Source organism: Bombina bombina, chromosome 5 (genome assembly GCF_027579735.1).
Source record: "Bombina bombina isolate aBomBom1 chromosome 5, aBomBom1.pri, whole genome shotgun sequence".
In the NCBI taxonomy this organism is placed as follows: Eukaryota; Metazoa; Chordata; class Amphibia; order Anura; family Bombinatoridae; genus Bombina; species Bombina bombina.
Genome location: NC_069503.1, coordinates 108,552,077 through 108,573,040, shown reverse-complemented (window position 1 = coordinate 108,573,040; position 20,964 = coordinate 108,552,077). Strand labels below are relative to the sequence as shown.

The following is a 20,964-nucleotide window of genomic DNA, read 5'->3' as shown; positions in this document are numbered from 1 at the left end:
TTCTGACGCTTTATTGCCTGTGTCCAATATACCCTCACAATGCTCAGAAGCCGAGGCAGGTGAGCTTCTATCTGTGGGTGACATTTCAGACTCAGGGAAGGCGTTACTTCAGTCTGATTCTGAGATGACAGCGTTTAAATTTAAGCTTGAACACCTCCGCTTATTGCTTAGAGAGGTTTTAGCGACTCTGGATGACTGTGACCCCATTATGGTTCCAGAGAAATTGTGTAAAATAGACAAATACTTTGCAGTACCTGTTTACACCGATGTTTTTCCAGTCCCTAAGAGGTTTTCGGAAATTATTACTAAGGAATGGGATAGACCAGGTGTGCCGTTCTCTCCCCCTCCTGCTTTTAAAAAGATGTTTCCCATAGATGCCACCATACGGGACTCGTGGCAGACGGTTCCTAAGGTGGAGGGAGCAGTCTCCACCCTAGCTAAGCGTACAACTATCCCCATCGAGGACAGTTGTGCTTTCCTAGATCCTATGGATAAAAAATTGGAGGGTCTCCTTAAAGGGACACTGTACCCAAAATTTTTCTTTTGTGAATCAGATTGAGCATGAAATTTTAAGCAACTTTCTAATTTACTCCTATTATCAAATTTTCTTCATTCTCTTGGTATCTTTATTTGAAATGCAAGAATGTAAGTTTAAATGCCGGCCCATTTTTGGTGAACAACCTGGGTTGTCCTTGCTGATTGGTGGATAAATTCATCCACCAATAAAAAAGTGCTGTCCAGAGTACTGAAACAAAAAAAAAAAGCTTAGATGCCTTCTTTTTCAAATAAGGATAGCAAGAGAATGAAGAAAAATTGGTAATAGGAGTAAATTAGAAAGTTGCTTAAAATTGCATGCTCTTTCTGAATTACAAAATAAAAAATTTGGGTACAGTGTCCCTTTAAGAAATTTTTTATTCATCAAGGTTTTATTCTCCAGCCTCTTGCATGCATTGCCCCAGTTACTGCTGCAGCGGCTTTTTGGTTTGAGTCTCTTGAGGAGGCTCTACAGGTGGAGACCCCGTTAGACGATATTCTAGACAGGATTAAAGCTCTTAAGTTAGCTAACTCCTTTATTTCTGACAGCATTTTTCATTTAGCCAAGCTAACGGCTAATAATTCACGTTTTGCCATTTTGGCACGTAGGGCGCTATGGCTTAAGTCCTGGTCAGCAGACGTTACTTCAAAGTCTAAGCTTCTTAACATCCGCTTCAAGGGACAGACCCTATTCGGGCCCGGTCTGAAGGAGATCATTTCTGATATTACTGGAGGAAAAGGTCACGCCCTTCCTCAGGATAGGTCCAATAAGTTGAGGACCAAACAGAATAATTTTCGTTCCTTTCGAAACTTCAAGAGTGGCGCAGCTTCAGTTTCCTCTAATGCAAAGCAAGAGGGAAATTTCGCCCAGTCCAAACCAGTCTGGAGACCTAACCAGGCTTGGAATAAGGGGAAGCAGGCCAAGAAACCTGCGGCTGCCTCTAAGACAGCATGAACGAGTAGCCCCCGATCCGGGACCGGATCTAGTGGGGGGGGCAGACTCCCTCTCTCTTCGCCCAGGCTTGGGCAAGAGATGTCCAGGATCCCTGGGCATTAGAGATTGTTTCCCAGGGATATCTTCTGGACTTCAAAGCTTCATCTCCAAAGGGGAGATTTCATCTCTCACAATTATCTGTAAACCAGATAAAGAGAGAGGCATTCTTACGTTGTGTTCAAGACCTGCTGGTTATGGGAGTGATCCACCCAGTTCCAAGGGAGGAACAGGGGCAGGGCTTCTATTCAAATCTGTTTATAGTTCCCAAAAAAGAGGGAACTTTCAGACCAATCTTGGGTCTCAAGATCCTAAACAAATTTCTCAGGGTCCCATCCTTCAAGATGGAGACTATCCAAACCATCCTCCCTATGATCCAGGAGGGTCAATATATGACTACTGTGGACTTAAAGGATGCTTATCTCCACATTCCGATTCATAGAGATCATCATCAGTTCCTCAGGTTCACCTTCTTAGACAGGCATTACCAGTTTGTGGCTCTTCCCTTCGGGTTAGCCACGGCACCAAGAATCTTTACAAAGGTTCTAGGGTCCCTACTGGTGGTTCTAAGGCCACGGGGCATAGCAGTGGCTCCTTACCTAGACGACATTCTGATACAGGCGTCGACTTTTCAAATCGCCAAGTCCCATACGGACATTGTTCTGGCTTTTCCGAGGTCTCACGGGTGGAAGGTGAATGAAGAAAAGAGTTCTCTCTCCCCTCTCACAAGAGTTTCCTTCCTAGGAACACTGATAGATTCAGTAGAAAAGAATTTTTTTTTGACAGAGGTCAGGTTATCAAAGCTTCTAACTTCCTGCCGTGCTCTTCATTCCACTTCTCGGCCGTCAGTGGCTCAGTGTATGGAAGTAATCAGCCTAATGGTAGCGGCAATGGACATAGTTCCTTTTGCCTGCCTACATCTCAGACCACTGCAAATTTCCATGCTCAATCAGTGGAATGGGGATTACACAGATTTGTCCCCTCTGCTAAATCTGGATCGAGAGGCCAGGGATTCTCTTCTCTGATGGTTCTCTCGGGTCCATCTGTCCAGGGGAATGAGTTTCCGCAGGCCAGAGTGGACTATAGTGACGACAGATGCCAGCCTTCTGGGCTGGGGCGCAGTCTGGAACTCCCTGAAGGCTCAGGGTTCGTGGACTCAGGAGGAAGCCCTCCTTCCGATAAACATTCTGGAACTGAGAGCGATGTTCAATGCTCTTCAGGCTTGGCCTCAACTAGCTGTGGTCAGGTTCATCAGATTTCAGTCGGACAATATCACGACTGTAGCCTATATCAACCATCAGGGGGGGACAAGAAGCCCCCTGGCAATGTTGGAGGTTTCAAAGATAATTCTATGGGCAGAGGTTCACTCTTGCCATCTCTCAGCTATCCATATCCCAGGAGTAGAGAACTGAGAGGCGGATTTTCTAAGTCGGCAGACTTTTCATCAGGGGGAGTGGGAGCTCCATCCGGAGGTATTTGCCCAGCTGATTCAACTATGGGGCAAACCAGAACTGGATCTGATGGCGTCTCGTCAGAATTCCAAGCTTCCCTGTTACAGGTCCAGGTCAAGGGATTCCCAGGCAACGCTGATAGATGCTCTAGCAGTGCCTTGATCCTTCAGCCTGGCTTATGTGTTCCCACCATTTCCTCTCCTCCCTCGTCTGATTGCCAAGATCAAGCAGGAGAGAGCTTCAGTGATTTTGATAGCACCTGCGTGGCCACGCAGGACTTGGTATGCAGATCTGGTGGACATGTCATCCCTTCCACCATGGACTCTGCCGCTGAGGCAGGACCTTCTACTCCAAGGTCCATTCAAACATCCAAATCTAATTTCTCTGCGGCTGACTGCTTGGAGATTGAACGCTTGATTTTATCAAAACGTGGTTTTTCCGAGTCGGTCATTGATACCTTAATTCAGGCTCGAAAGCCTGTCACCAGGAAAATCTATCATAAGATATGGTGTAAATATCTTCATTGGTGTGAATCCAAGGGTTACTCATGGAGTAAAGTCAGGATTCCTAGGATATTATCCTTTCTCCAAGAAGGATTGGAGAAAGGATTGTCAGCTAGTTCCTTAAAGGGACAGATTTCTGCTCTGTCTATTCTTCTGCACAAGCGTCTGGCAGATGTTCCAGACGTTCAGGCGTTTTGTCAGGCTTTAGTTAGAATCAAGCCTGTGTTTAAACCTGTTGCTCCGCCATAAAGTTTAAATTTAATTCATAAAGTTCTTCAAGGGGTTCCGTTTGAACCTCTGCATTCCATAGATATCAAGCTTTTATCTTGGAAAGTTCTGTTTTTGGTAGCTATCTCTTCGGCTCGAAGAGTTTCAGAGTTATCTGCCTTACAGTGTGATTCCCCTTATCTGATATTCCATACAGATAAGGTAGTGTTGCGTACCAAACCTGGATTTCTTCCTAAAGTGGTATCTAATAAGAATATCAATCAGGAGATTGTAGTTCCGTCACTGTGTCCTAATCCTTCTTCAAAGAAGGAACGTCTATTACACAATCTTGACGTGGTTCGTGCTTTAAAGTTTTATTTACAAGCTACTAAGGATTTTCATCAAACATCTGCATTGTTTGTTGTCTACTATGGACAGAGGAGAGGCCAAAAGGCTTTGGCATCTTCTCTTTCTTTTTGGCTGAGAAGTATAATCCGTTTAGCTTATGAGACTGCTGACCAGCAGCCTCCTGAAAGAATTACAGCTCATTCCACTAGAGCGGTAGCTTCCATGGGCTTTTAAACATGAGGCCTCTGTTGAACAGATTTGTAAGGCGGCGACTTGGTCTTCGCTTCATACTTTTTCTAAATTCTACAAATTTGATACTTTTGCTTCCTCGGATGCTATTTTTGGGAGAAAGGTCTTGCAGGCAGTGGTGCCTTCCGTTTAAGTTCCTGCCTTGTCCCTCCCTTCATCCGTGTCCTAAAGCTTTGGTATTGGTATCCCACAAGTAATGGCTGAACCCGTGGACTAGATACACCTTACATGAGAAAACAAAATTTATGCTTATCTGATAAATTTCTTTCTCTTGTGGTGTATCCAGTCCACTGCCCGCCCTGTCACTTTAAGGCAGGTGTTTTTTGTTTTTTTTAAACTACAGTCACCACTGCACCCTATAGTTTCTCCTTTTTCTTGCTTGTCTTCGGTTGAATGACTGGGGGTGGCAGTTAGGGGAGGAGCTATATAGACAGCTCTGCTGTGGGTGTCCTCTTGCAACTTCCTGTTGGGAAGGATAATATCCCACAAGTAATGGATGAACCCGTGGACTGGATACACCACAAGAGAAAGAAATTTATCAGGTAAGCATAAATTTTGTTTTTAAACCTCCTGTGGTTTCTCCAGTGGTTTTTCCTATTCCTGAGGCTATTTCTGATATGATTTCTAAGGAATGGAATAAGCCAGGTACTTCTTTTATTCCTTCTTCAAGGTTTAAAAAAATTGTATCCTTTACCAGCAAATTCTATTGAGTTTTGGGAAAAAAATCCCCAAAGTTGATGGGGCTATTTCTACTCTTGCTAAACGTACCACTATTCCTATGGAGGATAGTACTTCCTTTAAGGATCCTTTAGATAGGAAGCTTGAATCTTATCTAAGGAAAGCCCATTTATATTCAGGTCATCTTCTCAGACCTGCAATTTCTTTGGCTGATGTTGCAGCTGCATCAACTTTCTGGTTGGAGAATTTAGCGCAAGAAGAATTGGATTCTGACATATCTAGCATAATTCGCTTACTGCAATATGCTAATCATTTGTGATGCCATTTTTGATATTATTAAAATTGATGTTAGATCCATGTCTTTAGCTATTTTAGCTAGAAGAGCTTTGTGGCTTAAGTCTTGGAATGCTGATATGACATATAAGTCTAGATTACTATCTCTTTCTTTCCAAGGTAATAATTTATTTGGTTCTCAGTTGGATTTTATTATTTCAACTGTTACTGGGGGAAAGGGAGTTTTTCTGCCTCAGGATAAAAAACCTAAGGTCAAATCTAAGGCTTCTAACAGCTTTCTTTCCTTTCGTCAAAATAAGGAACAAAAACTCAATCCTTCCCCCAAGGAATCTGTTTCCAATTGGAAGCCTTCCTCAAATTGTAATAAATCCAAGCCATTTAAGAAACCAAAGTCAGCCCCTAAGTCCGCATGAAGGTGCGGCCCTCATTCCAGCTCAGCTGGTAGGGGGCAGATTAAGGTTCTTCAAGGATACTTGGATAAATTCTGTCCAAAGTCAATGGAATCAGAGAATTGTCTCTCAAGGGTATCGAATAGGATTCAAAGTAAGACCTCCTGTGAGAAGATTTTTTCTCTCACGTATCCCAGCAAATCCAGTAAAAGCTCAGGCTTTCCTGAAGTGTGTTTCAGACCTGGAGTCTTCAGGGGTAATCATGCCAGTTCCTTTTCAGGAACAAGGTTTGGGGTTTTATTCAAATCTATTCATCGTCCCAAAGAAGGAAAATTTATTCAGACCAGTTCTGGATCTGAAAATTTTGAATCGTTATGTAAGAGTACCAACTTTCAAGATGGTGACTATAAGGACAATTCTGCCTTTTGTTCAGCGAGGACATTATATGTCCACAATAGACTTGCAGGATGCATACCTTCATATTCTGATTCATACAGAACATTATCAGTTCTTGAGATTGTCTTTTCTAGACAAGCATTACCAATTTGTTGCTCTTCCATTTGGCCTAGCAACAGCTCCAAGAATCTTTTCAAAGGTTCTAGGTGCCCTACTCTCTGTAATCAGAGAACAGGGTATTGCGGTGTTTCCTTATTTGGACGATATCTTGTTACTAGCTCAGTCTTTATGTTCTACAGAATCTCACACAAATCAACTAGTGTTGTTTCTTCGGAAACATGGTTGGAGGATCAATTTACCAAAAAGTTTCTTGATTCCTCAGATAAGGGTCACCTTTTTAGGCTTCCAGATAGATTCAGTGTCCATGACTCTGTCTCTAACAGACAAGAGACGTTTAAAATTGGTTGCAGCCTGCCGGCACCTTCAGTCTCAGTCATTCCCTTCAGTGGCTATGTGCATGGAAGTTTTAGGTCTCATGATTGCAGCATCCGACGCGATCCCCATGGCTCGTTTTCACATGAGACCTCTACAGCTTTGTATGCTGAACCAATGGTGCAGGGATTATACAAAGATATCACACTTAATATCCTTAAATCCCAATGTTCGACGCTCTCTGATGTGGTGGATAGATCACCATCGTTTAGTTCAAGGGGCTTCTTTTGTTCGGCCAACCTGGACTGTGATCACAACAGATGCGAGTCTTTCAGGTTGGGGAGCTGTTTGGGGATCTCTGACAGCACAAGGGGTTTGGAAATCTCAAGAGGCGAGATTACCAATAAATATTTTAGAACTCTGTGCGATTCTCAGAGCTCTTCAGTTTTGACCTCTGTTAAAGAGAGAACCGTTCATTTGTTTTCAGACAGACAATATGACCACAGTGGCATATGTCAATCATCAGGGTGGGACTCACAGTCCCCAAGCTATGAAAGAAGTATCTCGGATACTTGCTTGGGTGGAATCCAGCTCCTGTCTAATCTCTGCGGTGCATATTCCAGGTGTAGACAATTGGGAGGTGGATTATCTCAGCCGTCGCACTTTACATCCAAGGGAGTGGTCTCTCCATCCAGATGTGTTTTCTCAGATTGTTCAGATGTGGGGTCTTCCAGAGATAGATCTCATGGCCTCTCATCTAAACAAGAAACTTCCCAGATACCTGTCCAGGTCCAGGGATGTTCAGGCGGAAGCAGTGGATGCGCTGACTCTTCCTTGGTGTTATCATCCTGCTTACATTTTCCCACCTCTAGTTCTTCCAAGAGTGATCTCCAAAATCATCATGGAACAATCGTTTGTGTTGCTGGTGGCTCCAGCATGGCCACACAGGTTTTGGTATGCAGATCTGGTTCGGATGTCCAGTTGCCAACCTTGGCCACTTCCGTTAAGGCCGGACCTACTGTCTCAAGGTCCGTTTTCCATCAGGATCTCAAATCATTAAATTTGAAGGTATGGAAATTGAACGCTTTATGCTAAGTCATAGCGGTTTCTCTGACTCAGTGATTAATACTATGTTACAAGCTCGTAAATCTGTCTCTAGAAAGATTTATTATAGAGTTTGGAAGACATACGTTTCATGGTGTTCTTCTAATAAATTCTCTTGGCATTCTTTTAGAATTCCTAGAATTTTACAGTTTCTTCAGGATGGTTTGGATAAGGGTTTGTCTGCAAGTTCCTTGAAGGGACAAATCTCTGCTCTTTCTGTTTTATTTCAAAGAAAGATTGCTATACTTCCTGATTTTCACTGTTTTGTACAGGCTTTAGTTCGTATTAAGCCTGTCATTAAATCAATTTCTATTCCTTGGAGTCTTAATTTGGGTTTAAAGGCTTTTCAGGCTCCTCCATTTGAGCCTATGCATTCTTTGGATATTAAACTACTTTCTTGTAAAGTGTTGTTCCTTTTGGCTATCTCTTCTGCTAGAAGAGTTTCTGAGCTATCTGCTCTTTCTTGTGAGTCTCCTTTTCTGATTTTTTATCAGGATAAGGCAGTTTTGCTGACTTTTCAATTTTTACCTAAGGTTGTGAATTCTAACAACATTAGTAGAGAAATTGTTGTCCCTTCTTTGTGTCCTAATCCTAAGAATTATTTGGAAAGATCTTTACATTCTTTGGATGTGGTAAGAGCTTTGAAATATTATGTGGAAGCTACTAAAGATTTCAGGAAGACTTCAAGTCTATTTGTTTTATTTTCTGGTCCTAGGAAAGGTCAGAAGGCTTCTGCTATTTCCTTGGTTTCTTGGTTAAAACTTTTGATTCATCAAGCTTATTTGGAATCGGGTCAGGCCCCGTCTCAGAGATTTACAGCTCATTCTACTAGATCAGTCTCCACTTCGTGGGCCTATTAGAATGAAGCGTCAGTTGATCAGATTTGCAAAGCAGCAACTTGGTCCTCTTTGCATACATTTACTAAATTCTACCGTTTTGATGTATTTGCTTCTTCAGAAGCAGTTTTTGGTAGAAAAGTTCTTCAGGCAGCTGTTTCAGTTTGATTCTTCTGCTTTTGATTTAAGTTTTTTTCATTTATGAGAATAACTTATTTTTTTGGGTTGTGGATTTATTTTTTCAGCGGAAAATGGCTGTTTTTATTTTTATCCCTCCCTCTCTAGTGACTCTTGCGTGGAGTTCCACATCTTGGGTATTGATATCCCATACGTCACTAGTTCATGGACTCTTGCCAATTACATGAAAGAAAACATAATTTCTCCAACATAGGTGTGTCCGGTCCACGGCGTCATCCTTACTTGTGGGATATTCTCTTCCCCAACAGGAAATGGCAAAGAGCCCAGCAAAGCTGGTCACATGATCCCTCCTAGGCTCCGCCTACCCTAGTCATTCTCTTTGCCGTTGTACAGGCAACATCTCCACGGAGATGGCTTAGAGTTTTTTAGTGTTTAACTGTAGTTTTTATTATTCAATCAAGAGTTTGTTATTTTAAAATAGTGCTGGTATGTACTATTTACTCAGAAACAGAAAAGAGATGAAGATTTCTGTTTGTATGAGGAAAATGATTTTAGCACCGTAACTAAAATCCATGGCTGTTCCACACAGGACTGTTGAGTGCAATTAACTTCAGTTGGGGGAACAGTGTGCAGTCTCTTACTGCTTGAGGTATGACACATTCTAACAAGACGATGTAATGCTGGAAGCTGTCATTTTCCCTATGGGATCCGGTAAGCCATGTTTATTAAGATAGTAAATAAGGGCTTCACAAGGGCTTATTAAGACTGTAGACTTTTTCTGGGCTAAATCGATTCATTATTAACACATATTTAGCCTTGAGGAATCATTTATTCTGGGTATTTTGATATGATTATATCGGCAGGCACTGTTTTTGACACCTTATTCTTTAGGGGCTTTCCCTAATCATAGTCAGAGCCTCATTTTCGCGCCGGTATGGCGCACTTGTTTTTGAGGACAGCATGGCATGCAGCTGCAGGTGTGTGGAGCTCTGATACATAGAAAAGTCTTTCTGAAGGCATCATTTGGTATCGTATTCCCCTTTGGGCTTGGTTGGGTCTCAGCAAAGCAGATTCCAGGGACTGTAAAGGGGTTAAATATAAAAACGGCTCCGGTTCCGTTATTTTAAGGGTTAAAGCTTCCAAATTTGGTGTGCAATACTTTTAAGGCTTTAAGACACTGTGGTGAAATTTTGGTGAATTTTGAACAATTCCTTCATACTTTTTCGCAATTGCAGTAATAAAGTGTGTTTAGTTTAAAATTTAAAGTGACAGTAACGGTTTTATTTTAAAACGTTTTTTGTGCTTTGTTATCAAGTTTATGCCTGTTTAACATGTCTGAACTACCAGATAGATTGTGTTCTGACTGTGGGGAAACCAAGGTTCCTTCTCATTTAACTATATGTATTTTATGTCATAAAAATTTTTTAGTAAAAATGATGCCCAAGATGATTCCTCAAGTGAGGGGAGTAAGCATGGTACTGCATCATCCCCTCCTTCGTCTACACCAGTCTTGCCCATACAGGAGGCCCCTAGTACATCTAGTGCGCCAATACTCCTTACTATGCAACATTTAACGGCTGTAATGGATAATTCTATCAAAAACATTTTAGCCAATATGCCCACTTATCAGTGAAAGCGCGACTGCTCTGTTTTAGAAAATTCTGTAGAGCATGAGAACGCTGATGATATGGTTTCTGAAGGGCCCCTACACCAGTCTGAGGGGGCCAGGGAGGTTTTGTCTGAGGGAGAAATTTCAGATTCAGGAAACATTTCTCAACAAGCTGAACCTGATGTGATTACTTTTAAATTTAAGTTGGAACATCTCCGCGCTCTGCTTAAGGAGGTGTTATCCAATTTGGATGATTGTGATTATCTGGTCATTCCAGAACCACTATGTAAAATGGAAAAGTTCTTAGAGGCCCCGGGGCCCCCCGAAGCTTTTCCTATATCCAAGCGGGTGGCGTACATTGTTAGTAAAGAATGGGACAGGCCCGGTATACCTTTAGTACCTCCCCCCATATTTATAAAATTGTTTTCCTATAGTCGACCCCAGAAAGGACTGATGGCAGACAGTCCCCAAGGTCGAGGGGGCGGTTTCTACTCTACACAAGCGCGCCACTATACCCATAGAAGATAGTTGTGCTTTCCAAGATCCTATGGATAAAAAATTAGAAGGTCTGCTAAAGATGTTTGTTCAGCAAGGTTCCCTTCTACAACCAATTGCATGCATTGTCCCTGTCACTGCAGCCGCGTTTTTCTAGTTTGATGAGCTAGGAAAGGCGATTATTAGTAATTCTTCTTCTTATGAGGAGATTATGGACAGAATTCGTGCTCTTAAATTGGCTAATTCTTTCACCCTAGACGCCACCTTGCAATTGGCTAGGTTAGCGGCGAAAAAATTCTGGGTTTGCTATTGTGGCGCAGAGCGCTTTGGTTAAAATCTTGGGCAGCGGATGCGTCTTCCAAGAACAAATTGCTTGACATTCCTTTCAAGGGGAAAACACTCTTTGGCCCTGACTTGAAAGAGATTATCTCTGATATCACTGGGGGCAAGGGCCACGCCCTTCCTCAGGATAGGTCTTTTCAAGACCAAAAATAAACCTAAGTTTCGTCCCTTTCGCAGAAACGGATCAGCCCCAAGGGCTACGTCCTCTAAGCAGGAAGGTAATACTTCTCAAGCCAATCCAGCCTGGAGACCTATGCAAGGCTGGAACAAAGGAAAGCAGGCCAGGAAACCTGCCACTGCTACCAAGACAGCATGAAATGCGGGCCCCCGATCCGGGACCGGATCTGGTGGGGGGCAGACTCTCTCTCTTCGCTCAGGCTGGGGCAAGAGATGTTCTGGATCCTTGGGCGCTAGAAATAGTCTCCCAAGGTTATTCTCTGGAGTTCAAGGGGCTTCCTCCAAGGGGGAGGTTCCACAGGTCTCAGTTGTCTTCAGACCACATAAGAAGACAGGCATTCTTACATTGGGTAGAAGACCTGCTAAAAATGGGAGTGATTCATCCTGTTCCATTAGGAGAACTAGGGATGGGGTTCTACTCCAATCTGTTCATAGTTCCCAAAAAAGAGGGAACGTTCAGACCAATCTTAGATCTCAAGATCTTGAACAAGTTTCTCAAGGTTCCATCGTTCAAGATGGAAACCATTCGAACACTTCTTCCTTCCATCCAGGAAGGTCAATTCATGACCAAGGTGGATTTCAAGGATGCGTATCTACATATTCCTATCCACAAGGAACATCATCGGTTCCTAAGGTTTGAATTCCTGGACAAGCATTTCCAGTTCGTGGCGTTTTCTTTCGGATTAGCCACTGCTCCTAGGATTTTCTCATAGGTACTAGGGTCCCTTCTGGCGGTGCTAAGACCAAGGGGCATTGCTGTAGTACCTTACTTGGACGACATTCTGATTCGAGCGTCGTCCCTTCCTCAAGTAAAGGCTCACACGGACATTGTCCTGGCCTTTCTCAGATCTCATGGATGGAAAGTGAACGTGGAAAAGAGTTCTCTATCTCCGTCAACGAGGGTTCCCTTCTTGGGAACTATAATAGACTCCTTAGAAATGAGGATTTTTCTGACAGAAGCCAGAAAAACAAAACTTCTAGACTCTTGTCGGATACTTCATTCCGTTCCTCTTCCTTCCATAGCGCAGTGCATGGAAGTGATAGGTTTGATGGTAGCGGCAATGGACATAGTTCCTTTTGTGCGCATTCATCTAAGACCATTACAACTGTTCATGCTCAGTCAGTGGAATGGGGACTATTCAGACTTGTCTCCGAAGATACAAGTAAATCAGAGGACCAGAGACTCATTCCGTTGGTGGCTGTCCCTGGACAACCTGTCACAAGGGATGACCTTCCGCAGACCAGAGTGGGTCATTGTCACGACCGACGCCAGTCTGATGGGCTGGGGCGCGGTCTGGGGATCCCTGAAAGCTCAGGGTCTTTGGTCTCGGGTAGAATCTCTTCTACCGATAAATATTCTGGAGCTGAGAGCGATATTCAATGCTCTCAAAGCTTGGCCTCAGCTAGCGAGGGCCAAGTTCATACATCAACCATCAGGGGGGAACAAGGAGTTCCCTAGCGATGGAAGAAGTGACCAAAATCATTCTATGGGCGGAGTCTCACTCCTGCCACCTGTCTGCTATCCACATCCCAGGAGTGGAAAATTGGGAAGCGGATTTTCTGAGTCGTCAGACATTGCATCCGGGGGAGTGGGAACTCCATCCGGAAATCTTTGCCCAAGTCACTCAACCGTGGGGCATTCCAGACATGGATCTGATGGCCTCTCGTCAGAACTTCAGAGTTCCTTACTACGGGTACAGATCCAGGGATCCCAAGGCGGCTCTAGTGGATGCACTAGTAGCACCTTGGACCTTCAAACTAGCTTATGTGTTCCCGCCGTTTCCTCTCATCCCCAGGCTGGTAGCCAGGATCAATCAGGAGAGGGCGTCGGTGATTTTGATAGCTCCTGCGTGGCCACGCAGGACTTGGTATGCAGATCTGGTGAATATGTCATCGGCTCCACCATGGAAGCTACCTTTGAGACGAGACCTTCTTGTTCTAGGTCCGTTCGACCCACTCCAGCTGACTGCTTGGAGATTGAACGCTTGATCTTATCAAAGCGAGGGTTCTCAGATTCTGTTATTAATACTCTTGTTCAGGCCTGAAAGCCTGTAACCAGAAAAATTACCACATAATTTGGTATATCTGTTGGTGTGAATCTGCAGGATTCCCTTGGGACAAGGTTAAGATTCCTAAGAGTCTATCCTTCCTTCGAGAAGGATTGGAAAAAGGATTATCTGCAAGTTCCTTGATGGGACAGATTTCTGCCTTGTCTGTGTTACTTCACAAAAAGCTGGCAGCTGTGCCAGATGTTCTAGCCTTTGTTCAGGCTCTGGTTAGAATCAAGCCTGTTTACAAAATTTTGACTCCTCCTTGGAGTCTCAACCTAGTTCTTTCAGTTCTTCAGGGGGTTCCGTTTGAACCCTTACATTCCGTTGATATTAAGTTATTATCTTGGAAAGTTTTGTTTTTGGTTGCAATTTCTTCTGCTAGAAGAGTTTCAGAATTATCTGCTCTGCAGTGTTCTTCTCCTTATCTGGTGTTCCATGCAGATAAGGTGGTTTTGCGTACTAAACCTGGTTTTCTTCCAAAAGTTGTTTCTAACAAAAACATTAACCAGGAGATAGTTGTGCCTTCTTTGTGTCCTAATCCAGTTTCAAAGAAGGAACGTTTGTTGCACAACTTGGATGTAGTTCGTGCTCTCAAATTTTACTTAGCAGCTACTAAGGATTTCAGACAAACTTTGTCTTTGTTTGTTGTTTATTCTGGTAAACGGAGAGGTCAAAAAGCAACTTCTTCCTCTCTCTCCTTCTGGATTAAAAGCATTATCCGATTGGCTTATGAGACTGCCGGACGGCAGCCTCCTGAAAGAATCACAGCTCACTCCACTAGGGCTGTGGCTTCCACATGGGCCTTCAAGAACGAGGCTTCTGTTGATCAGATATGTAAGGCAGCGACTTGGTCTTCACTGCACACTTTTTCTAAATTTTACAAATTTGGTACTTTTGCTTCTTCTGAGGCTATTTTTGGGAGAAAGGTTTTGCGAGCCGTGGTGCCTTCCATTTAGGTGACCTGATTTGCTCCCTCCCTTCATCCGTGTCCTAAAGCTTTGGTATTGGTTCCCACAAGTAAGGATGACGCCGTGGACCGGACACACCTATGTTGGAGAAAACAGAATTTATGTTTACCTGATAAATTACTTTCTCCAACGGTGTGTCCGGTCCACGGCCCGCCCTGGTTTTTTTAATCAGGTCTGATAATTTATTTTCTTTAACTACAGTCACCACGGTAACATATGGTTTCTCCTATGCAAATATTCCTCCTTAACGTCGGTCGAATGACTGGGGTAGGCGGAGCCTAGGAGGGATCATGTGACCAGCTTTGCTGGGCTCTTTGCCATTTCCTGTTGGGGAAGAGAATATCCCACAAGTAAGGATGACGCCGTGGACCGGACACACCGTTGGAGAAAGTAATTTATCAGGTAAACATAAATTCTGTTTTATGTAAGAACTTACCTGATAAATTCATTTCTTTCATATTGGCAAGCGTCCATGAGGCCCACCCTTTTTATGGTGGTTATGATTTTTTGTATAAAGCACAATTATTTCCAAATTTCTTTTGTTGATGCTTTTTACTCCTTTCTTTATCACCCCACTGCTTGGCTATTCGTTAAACTGAATTGTGGGTGTGGCATTTATAGGCATTTTGAGGTTTGGGAAACTTTGACCCTCCTGGTAGGATTGTATATCCCATAAGTCACTTGCTCATGGACTCTTGCCAATATGAAAGAAATGAATTTATCAGGTAAAGTTCTTACATAAATTATGTTTTTTCTTTATTCTATTTCTTTATATGTAGACAAACACGTCAATAGTTCATATTTATCCTTCACTACAGGAACCATCAGAATGATACCGCAAACTCCAATAGTCTTAGACACTAATGACTATTCACAAACATATATCACAGCAGATATTTAAAGGAGATGGTGAATTTGCAGGAACTGGGAAGCAATCATTATGTACAGAGAGTAATTTAGTCATCAAACAAGAGGACAACATTTATGACTTGGCTAGTGAAATTATTATCCCCGAGGATAAACCACACATATTTACTGAGTTTTCAAAACATATTAAAGAAGGGAAAAGTCTGCAGTCTAGCCAAAAAAAGCATACAAATGAGCAACCTTTCCAATGTACAGAGTGTGAGAAAAGCTTTAGATGGGAGTTTCATCTACTAGAACACTACAAAATTCATACAGATAAGAAACCACACACATGTACTGAGTGCGTCAAATGTTTTACACAAATAGATCATCTAAAAACTCATAAAAATATTCACACAGGAGAAAAGCCTTTCACATGTACAGAGTGTGGAAAAAGTTTTACACAAATAAGTAGTCTGAAAACTCATGAAATGATTCACACAGGAGAAAAGCCTTTCACATGTACAGAGTGTGGAAAAAGTTTTACACAAAAGAGTGATCTGAAAAAGCATGAAAGGAGTCATACAGGAGAAAAGCCTTTCACATGTACAGTGTGTGGAAAAAGTTTTACACGAATGGATTGTCTGAAAATTCATGAAAGGATTCACACAGGGGAAAAGCCGTTCACGTGTGCAGAGTGTGGAAAAAGTTTTACACACATGAAGTGTCTGAAAACTCATGAAAGGAGTCACACAGGAGAAAAGCCTTTCACATGTACAGAGTGTGGAAAAAGTTTTACAGAAAAGAGTAATCTGAAAAAGCATGAAAGGATTCACACCGGGGAAAAGCCTTTCACATGTACAGAGTGTGGAAAAAGTTTTACACAAAAGAGTGATCTGAAAAGTCATAAAAAAAGGATTCACACAGGGGAAAAGCCGTTCACATGTACAGTGTGTGGAAAACGTTTCACAGAAAAGAGTGATCTGAAAAGTCATGAAAGGATTCACACAGAGGAAAAGCCGTTCACATGTACAGAGTGTGGAAAAAGTTTTGCAGAAAAGAGTCGTCTGAAAACTCATGAAAGGATTCACACAGGGGAAAAGCCGTTCACATGTACAGAGTGTGGAAAAAGTTTTACAGAAAAGAGTCGTCTGAAAAGTCATGAAAGTATTCATACAGGAGAAAAGCCTTTCACATGTATCGAGTGTGGAAAAAGTTTTACTGAAAAGAGAAGTCTGAAAACTCATGAAAGGATTCACACAGGAGAAAAGCCTTTCACGTGTACAGAGTGTGGAACAAGTTTTGCACAAATGAGTAATCTGGAAAAACATGAAAGGATTCACACAGGAGAAAAGCCTTTCACATGTACAGAGTGTGGAAAAAGTTTTGCACACATGAGTAGTCTGAAAAAACATGAAAGGATTCACACAGGAGAAAAGCCGTTCACATGTACAGAGTGTGGAAAAAGTTTTACTCAAATGAGTCATCTGGAAAAACATGAAAGGATTCACACAGGAGAAAAGCCTTTCACATGTACAGAGTGTGGAAAAAGTTTTACAGAAAAAAATCATCTGAAAAGTCATGAAAGGATTCACACTGGAGAAAAGCCTTTCACATGTACAGAGTGTGGAAAATGTTTTACACAAAAGAATGATCTGAAAAGGCATGAAAGGATTCACACAGGAGAAAAGCCGTTCACATGTACAGAGTGTGGAAAATGTTTTACAGAAAAGAGAACTCTGAAAACTCATGAAAGGATTCACAAGGGAAGAAACCTTTCACATGTTTAGAAAGTGGAAAAAAGTTTTTTATTGAAATCCGGTATCACAAAACACTTAAAATTTACACACAAACTGTATATACACAGTGTAAAAACCTTTTTGCAATTATCCTAGAGGACAAACTCTCTAAATAGAAGGATCAAAAAGGATGATATTGTAAATAATATTTTCTAAATCCCAGTTACGAAAGCCCCAGATTTAAAGTGCAGATGAATAAAGTAGCTGTCCTCCTACTGACCAGTTTACACAACCATTTACCAGTGTTAGGAGTTTTACGTTTTATTTACATAGGGGAGGAAATAATTATATTTACAGTATAAAAGAGTCTTTATATGAATAGAGCTTTAGAAACTTAAATAAACAAGAACATCAGTCTCAAATGATTGACATCTGGGAGATATATTTAATGTGCACACCATGTGGATAAACCTTTTCTTATAGCAATAGATGCTTAGTATTGTGCATGTTATATACCAGAGGAATTACTGAGGGAAATGGATTTTATTTCATGAGACACAATATCAGTAACCGGTACATATGTGATCATAATCGGTTTAATTTAAATGGCTACTACAACCTACATGTATACTGGGTATGTAATATGTATGTCATGTTCTGTAACTTGATATTATGTCTGTTAAATGTTTTTATATTAGTTAGAAGCCACAAGAACTGATAATAGCACATACTGTATATATAAAGGGAACATTATATGTCTGATAAATCTCTTTGTATCAAGAGCACAAGTGGAAGGTATATTTATACCATTGTGTGCATGTATCATGTAATGCTGCTTTTTTCTATATAATGATATACAATATTTTTTCATGCAAATAAAATGTGATTACAATCCAGACCAGTATTTTGTGTTTTTTGTATAAGGGGGAAACGGGCTTCATTATACATGCCGAGAATGCCAAGCAACCATCAAAAACTGACTATGCTCCTGTCTTAAGGATTGACTACAGCTGCTTGACACTTCAGCCTTTTCCAAGAGGAACTATACTGTCTGCTGTCTGTAGATGTTTGCCAGTGTATGGCTGGGTTATAATTCTATATATTTAATAATTATTCTTTAAAATAGACCCCCAATAAAAATGCATATACCAAACAATAAAATGAATGTAAATTCCTAAATTCTTTATATTAGTTAAAATTTATAGACACATTGAATTATATTTATAGAGAACCAGATATGAATCAAAACTATACAAGTTTAAACTATTATAATATGCTATGCAAAGATCATAAATTAGGTAATTTATTATTAATCTTATTCACAATTGAATTTCATTAAAATACCACAATGAGATACCAAGATATGAGCCACTAACATTCAGACTGGTACAATTAAGTTATTTAACCCACAAATAATTCTATACAATGCTAATTAAAACACCAGAAGTATAATTATTCTTAATGTAAACAGCCAGGTTATATGCCAATTTATCTAAGCTGACATAAATTCTTTAGTAGTAATAAGGTAAATTCTAAAATATATTTATATGGTTACAGTTATAAATTACTTGGCAGACAAAAGATTAGTTTTAAACCACACAGAATTATGAATGCAAGCTAAAATACAAAGTACCTTTTTTTAAATTGCTAACTGCAATTTGACTATAGTCTTAGAATACCTTTTGCCTAAAATATCAAGGATAAATAAGTCATACATCACCCAATAAAACATTTAATGTTTCAACTTCCAGAGTTTCTCCAGTAAATTCAATTTCGCCTCATAAATTGAAAGAGGTAATTTTTGCAAGATGGATAAAAATATAGGCCCAGGTTGCTTTATAATAGACTGGATTGCAGCAATTTGTTAGCCCAAAATGTTGCAGCCAGAGTCCTCTTTTTCTCTCTTGCAATATAGTCCCACCCTTTTTATTCTAATCATCGTGAAATTTGGATGATAGGACCTTATGGAGCTGAGCATGGATTGGCCCTTCGAGTCGACACATTTGAATGGCTACTTGGATTTGCATATGTTTTAAACAATCAATTCGTTTGGCTGTCATACCATTTTAATCCTCCAGGGTAGCAGCAGACATCCAGAAATTTATTTTCTATTCCTAACACTGCTAACAGTAAATACAGTTCCTATATATTTGTATTCAATATACCATATTCATAGTTGCCAACAGTCCCGTTTTTCCTGGGACAGTCACGGAATTTGGGACCCTGTCCCTGCCATTCAATTGTCCCGGATTGTCCCTGGAGTCTTATTTTAAAAAAAAAAAAAGTATTGCTGCAATTCTGAGTTCCGCCAGCAGGTGTCACTGTCAAAGTGAAGCATAGCAGGAAACTAAATGTCTAGCTGCTTGTTTACAGAGGTTCTTCCCATGGTGAACTTCCTGCTTCTGATTCAGATCAAACATTCTTCAAACATATGATCTATGGATCATTTATCAATCACCATTGAAAAGTAATGTGAATTTGGTGCTAGGGTCTGTTTGTGCAGGTTATTTAGCAGCTGTAGTGAGGCGAGTGAATAACTCGGTTAGTTTAGAGGACAGTGAGATAGTATGAGCTTCGGGGGTTTATCAGCTGAGTGCTGCAAACTGTGTGACTTTTTAATAGTTAGCTCTGTGATCTGGGTGACAGTGAGCTGCTGCTAGTGAAGGGTTAATAATACACATTGTACAGATCTGGGTGACAATGAGCTGCTGCTAGTGAAGGGTTAATAATACACATTGTACAGATCTGGGTGACAATGATCTGCTGATAGTGAAGGGTTAATACACATTGTACAGATCTGGGTGACAATGAGCTGCTGCTAGTGAAGGGTTAATAATACACATTGTACAGATCTGGATGATAATGAGCTGCTGCTAGTGAAGGGTTAATACACATTGTACAGATCTGGGTGATAATGAGCTGCTGCTAGTGAAGGGTTAATACACACTGTACATATCTTGGTGATAATGATCTTTTGCAAAAGAATAAATCAGGTGTAAAGATAATGGTCAAAATCTAAACTACTTTCTGTTAATAGAAAAATTAATCTTTTGATCAGCAACAACTATAATAGTGATATACTTAGTAGCACTAAAAATATGGCTATAGTGTGCATATTCCGTCATTTGTTCTATAACTTTTAGTTTCATATATATATGGTTATTGATAGCTGGAAAGTGTCCCTGGAATTTTTTTTTCAAATGTTGGCAACTATGGTGTGTGTGTATCTGCACGTATAGGTGTATGCTGTGTATCTGTATGTATAAGTGTGTGTGTGTATCTGCACGTATAGGTGTATGCTGTGTATCTGTATGTATAAGTGTGTGTGTGTATATGCATGTATAAGTGTATGCCATACCTCCCAACATTTCAAAATTCAAAAGAGGGACCCCCCCGCGCGGCAAAAAAAAATGAAATGTGGTGGGCGGGGCTTAAAAATCATAAGATTAAAGTAATATAAATAAAATTCTAAATAAAGTCATATATTTTAATACAGTTAGGCAGCAAATCAAACACAAGCTCAAACCACTGGTATTGCTATGTATTTAATTAGTTTTTGCAAAGACATTGCTAAATATTTTTATCTTAATTGGACATTTAATAATAAATTCTTTAAAACTGATCTCTTTCCCCATTAATATTCTAGATTCTGGCCTTTGAAGTCAGCAAAAATGCACAGTAGCACACTACATAGCATACACTTACACATGCAGATACAAACACACTACATAGCATACACTTATACATGCAGATACACACACACACACTACATAGCATACACTTACACATGCAGATACACACACACTACATAGCATACACTTATACATGCAGATACACACACACTAATAGCATACACTTATACATGCAGATACACACACACACACACACACACACTACATAGCATACACTTATACATGCAGATACACACTACATAGCATACACGTATACATGAAGATACACACACACTACATAGCATACACTTATACAAGCAGATACACAGACACTACATAATATACACTTATACATGCAGATACACACACACACATTACATAGCATACACAGACACTACATAGCATACACTTATACATGCAGATACACATACACACACTACATAGCATACACTTACACATGCAGATACACACACACACTACATAGCATACACTTACACATGCAGATACACACACACA

At 40.8% G+C, this 20,964-nt stretch overlaps 1 protein-coding gene across 2 annotated transcripts in view; it reads left to right on the top strand.

Moving 5' to 3' along the window:
* LOC128660026 (gastrula zinc finger protein XlCGF26.1-like) overlaps positions 1 to 17,673 on the top strand; it is a 375,584-nt gene extending 357,911 nt beyond the window's left edge. The window contains exon 5 of one of the 2 annotated variants that reach the window (XM_053713627.1): positions 15,426 to 17,673. In XM_053713627.1, the coding sequence (XP_053569602.1) occupies positions 15,426 to 16,828 (1,403 nt within the window). In that variant the 3' untranslated portion in view covers positions 16,829 to 17,673. Of the gene's footprint in view, positions 1 to 15,010 lie in introns of both variants that reach the window. The other variant, XM_053713626.1, reaches the window with a different exon arrangement.
* The last annotated feature ends 3,291 nt before the right edge of the window (positions 17,674 to 20,964 follow it).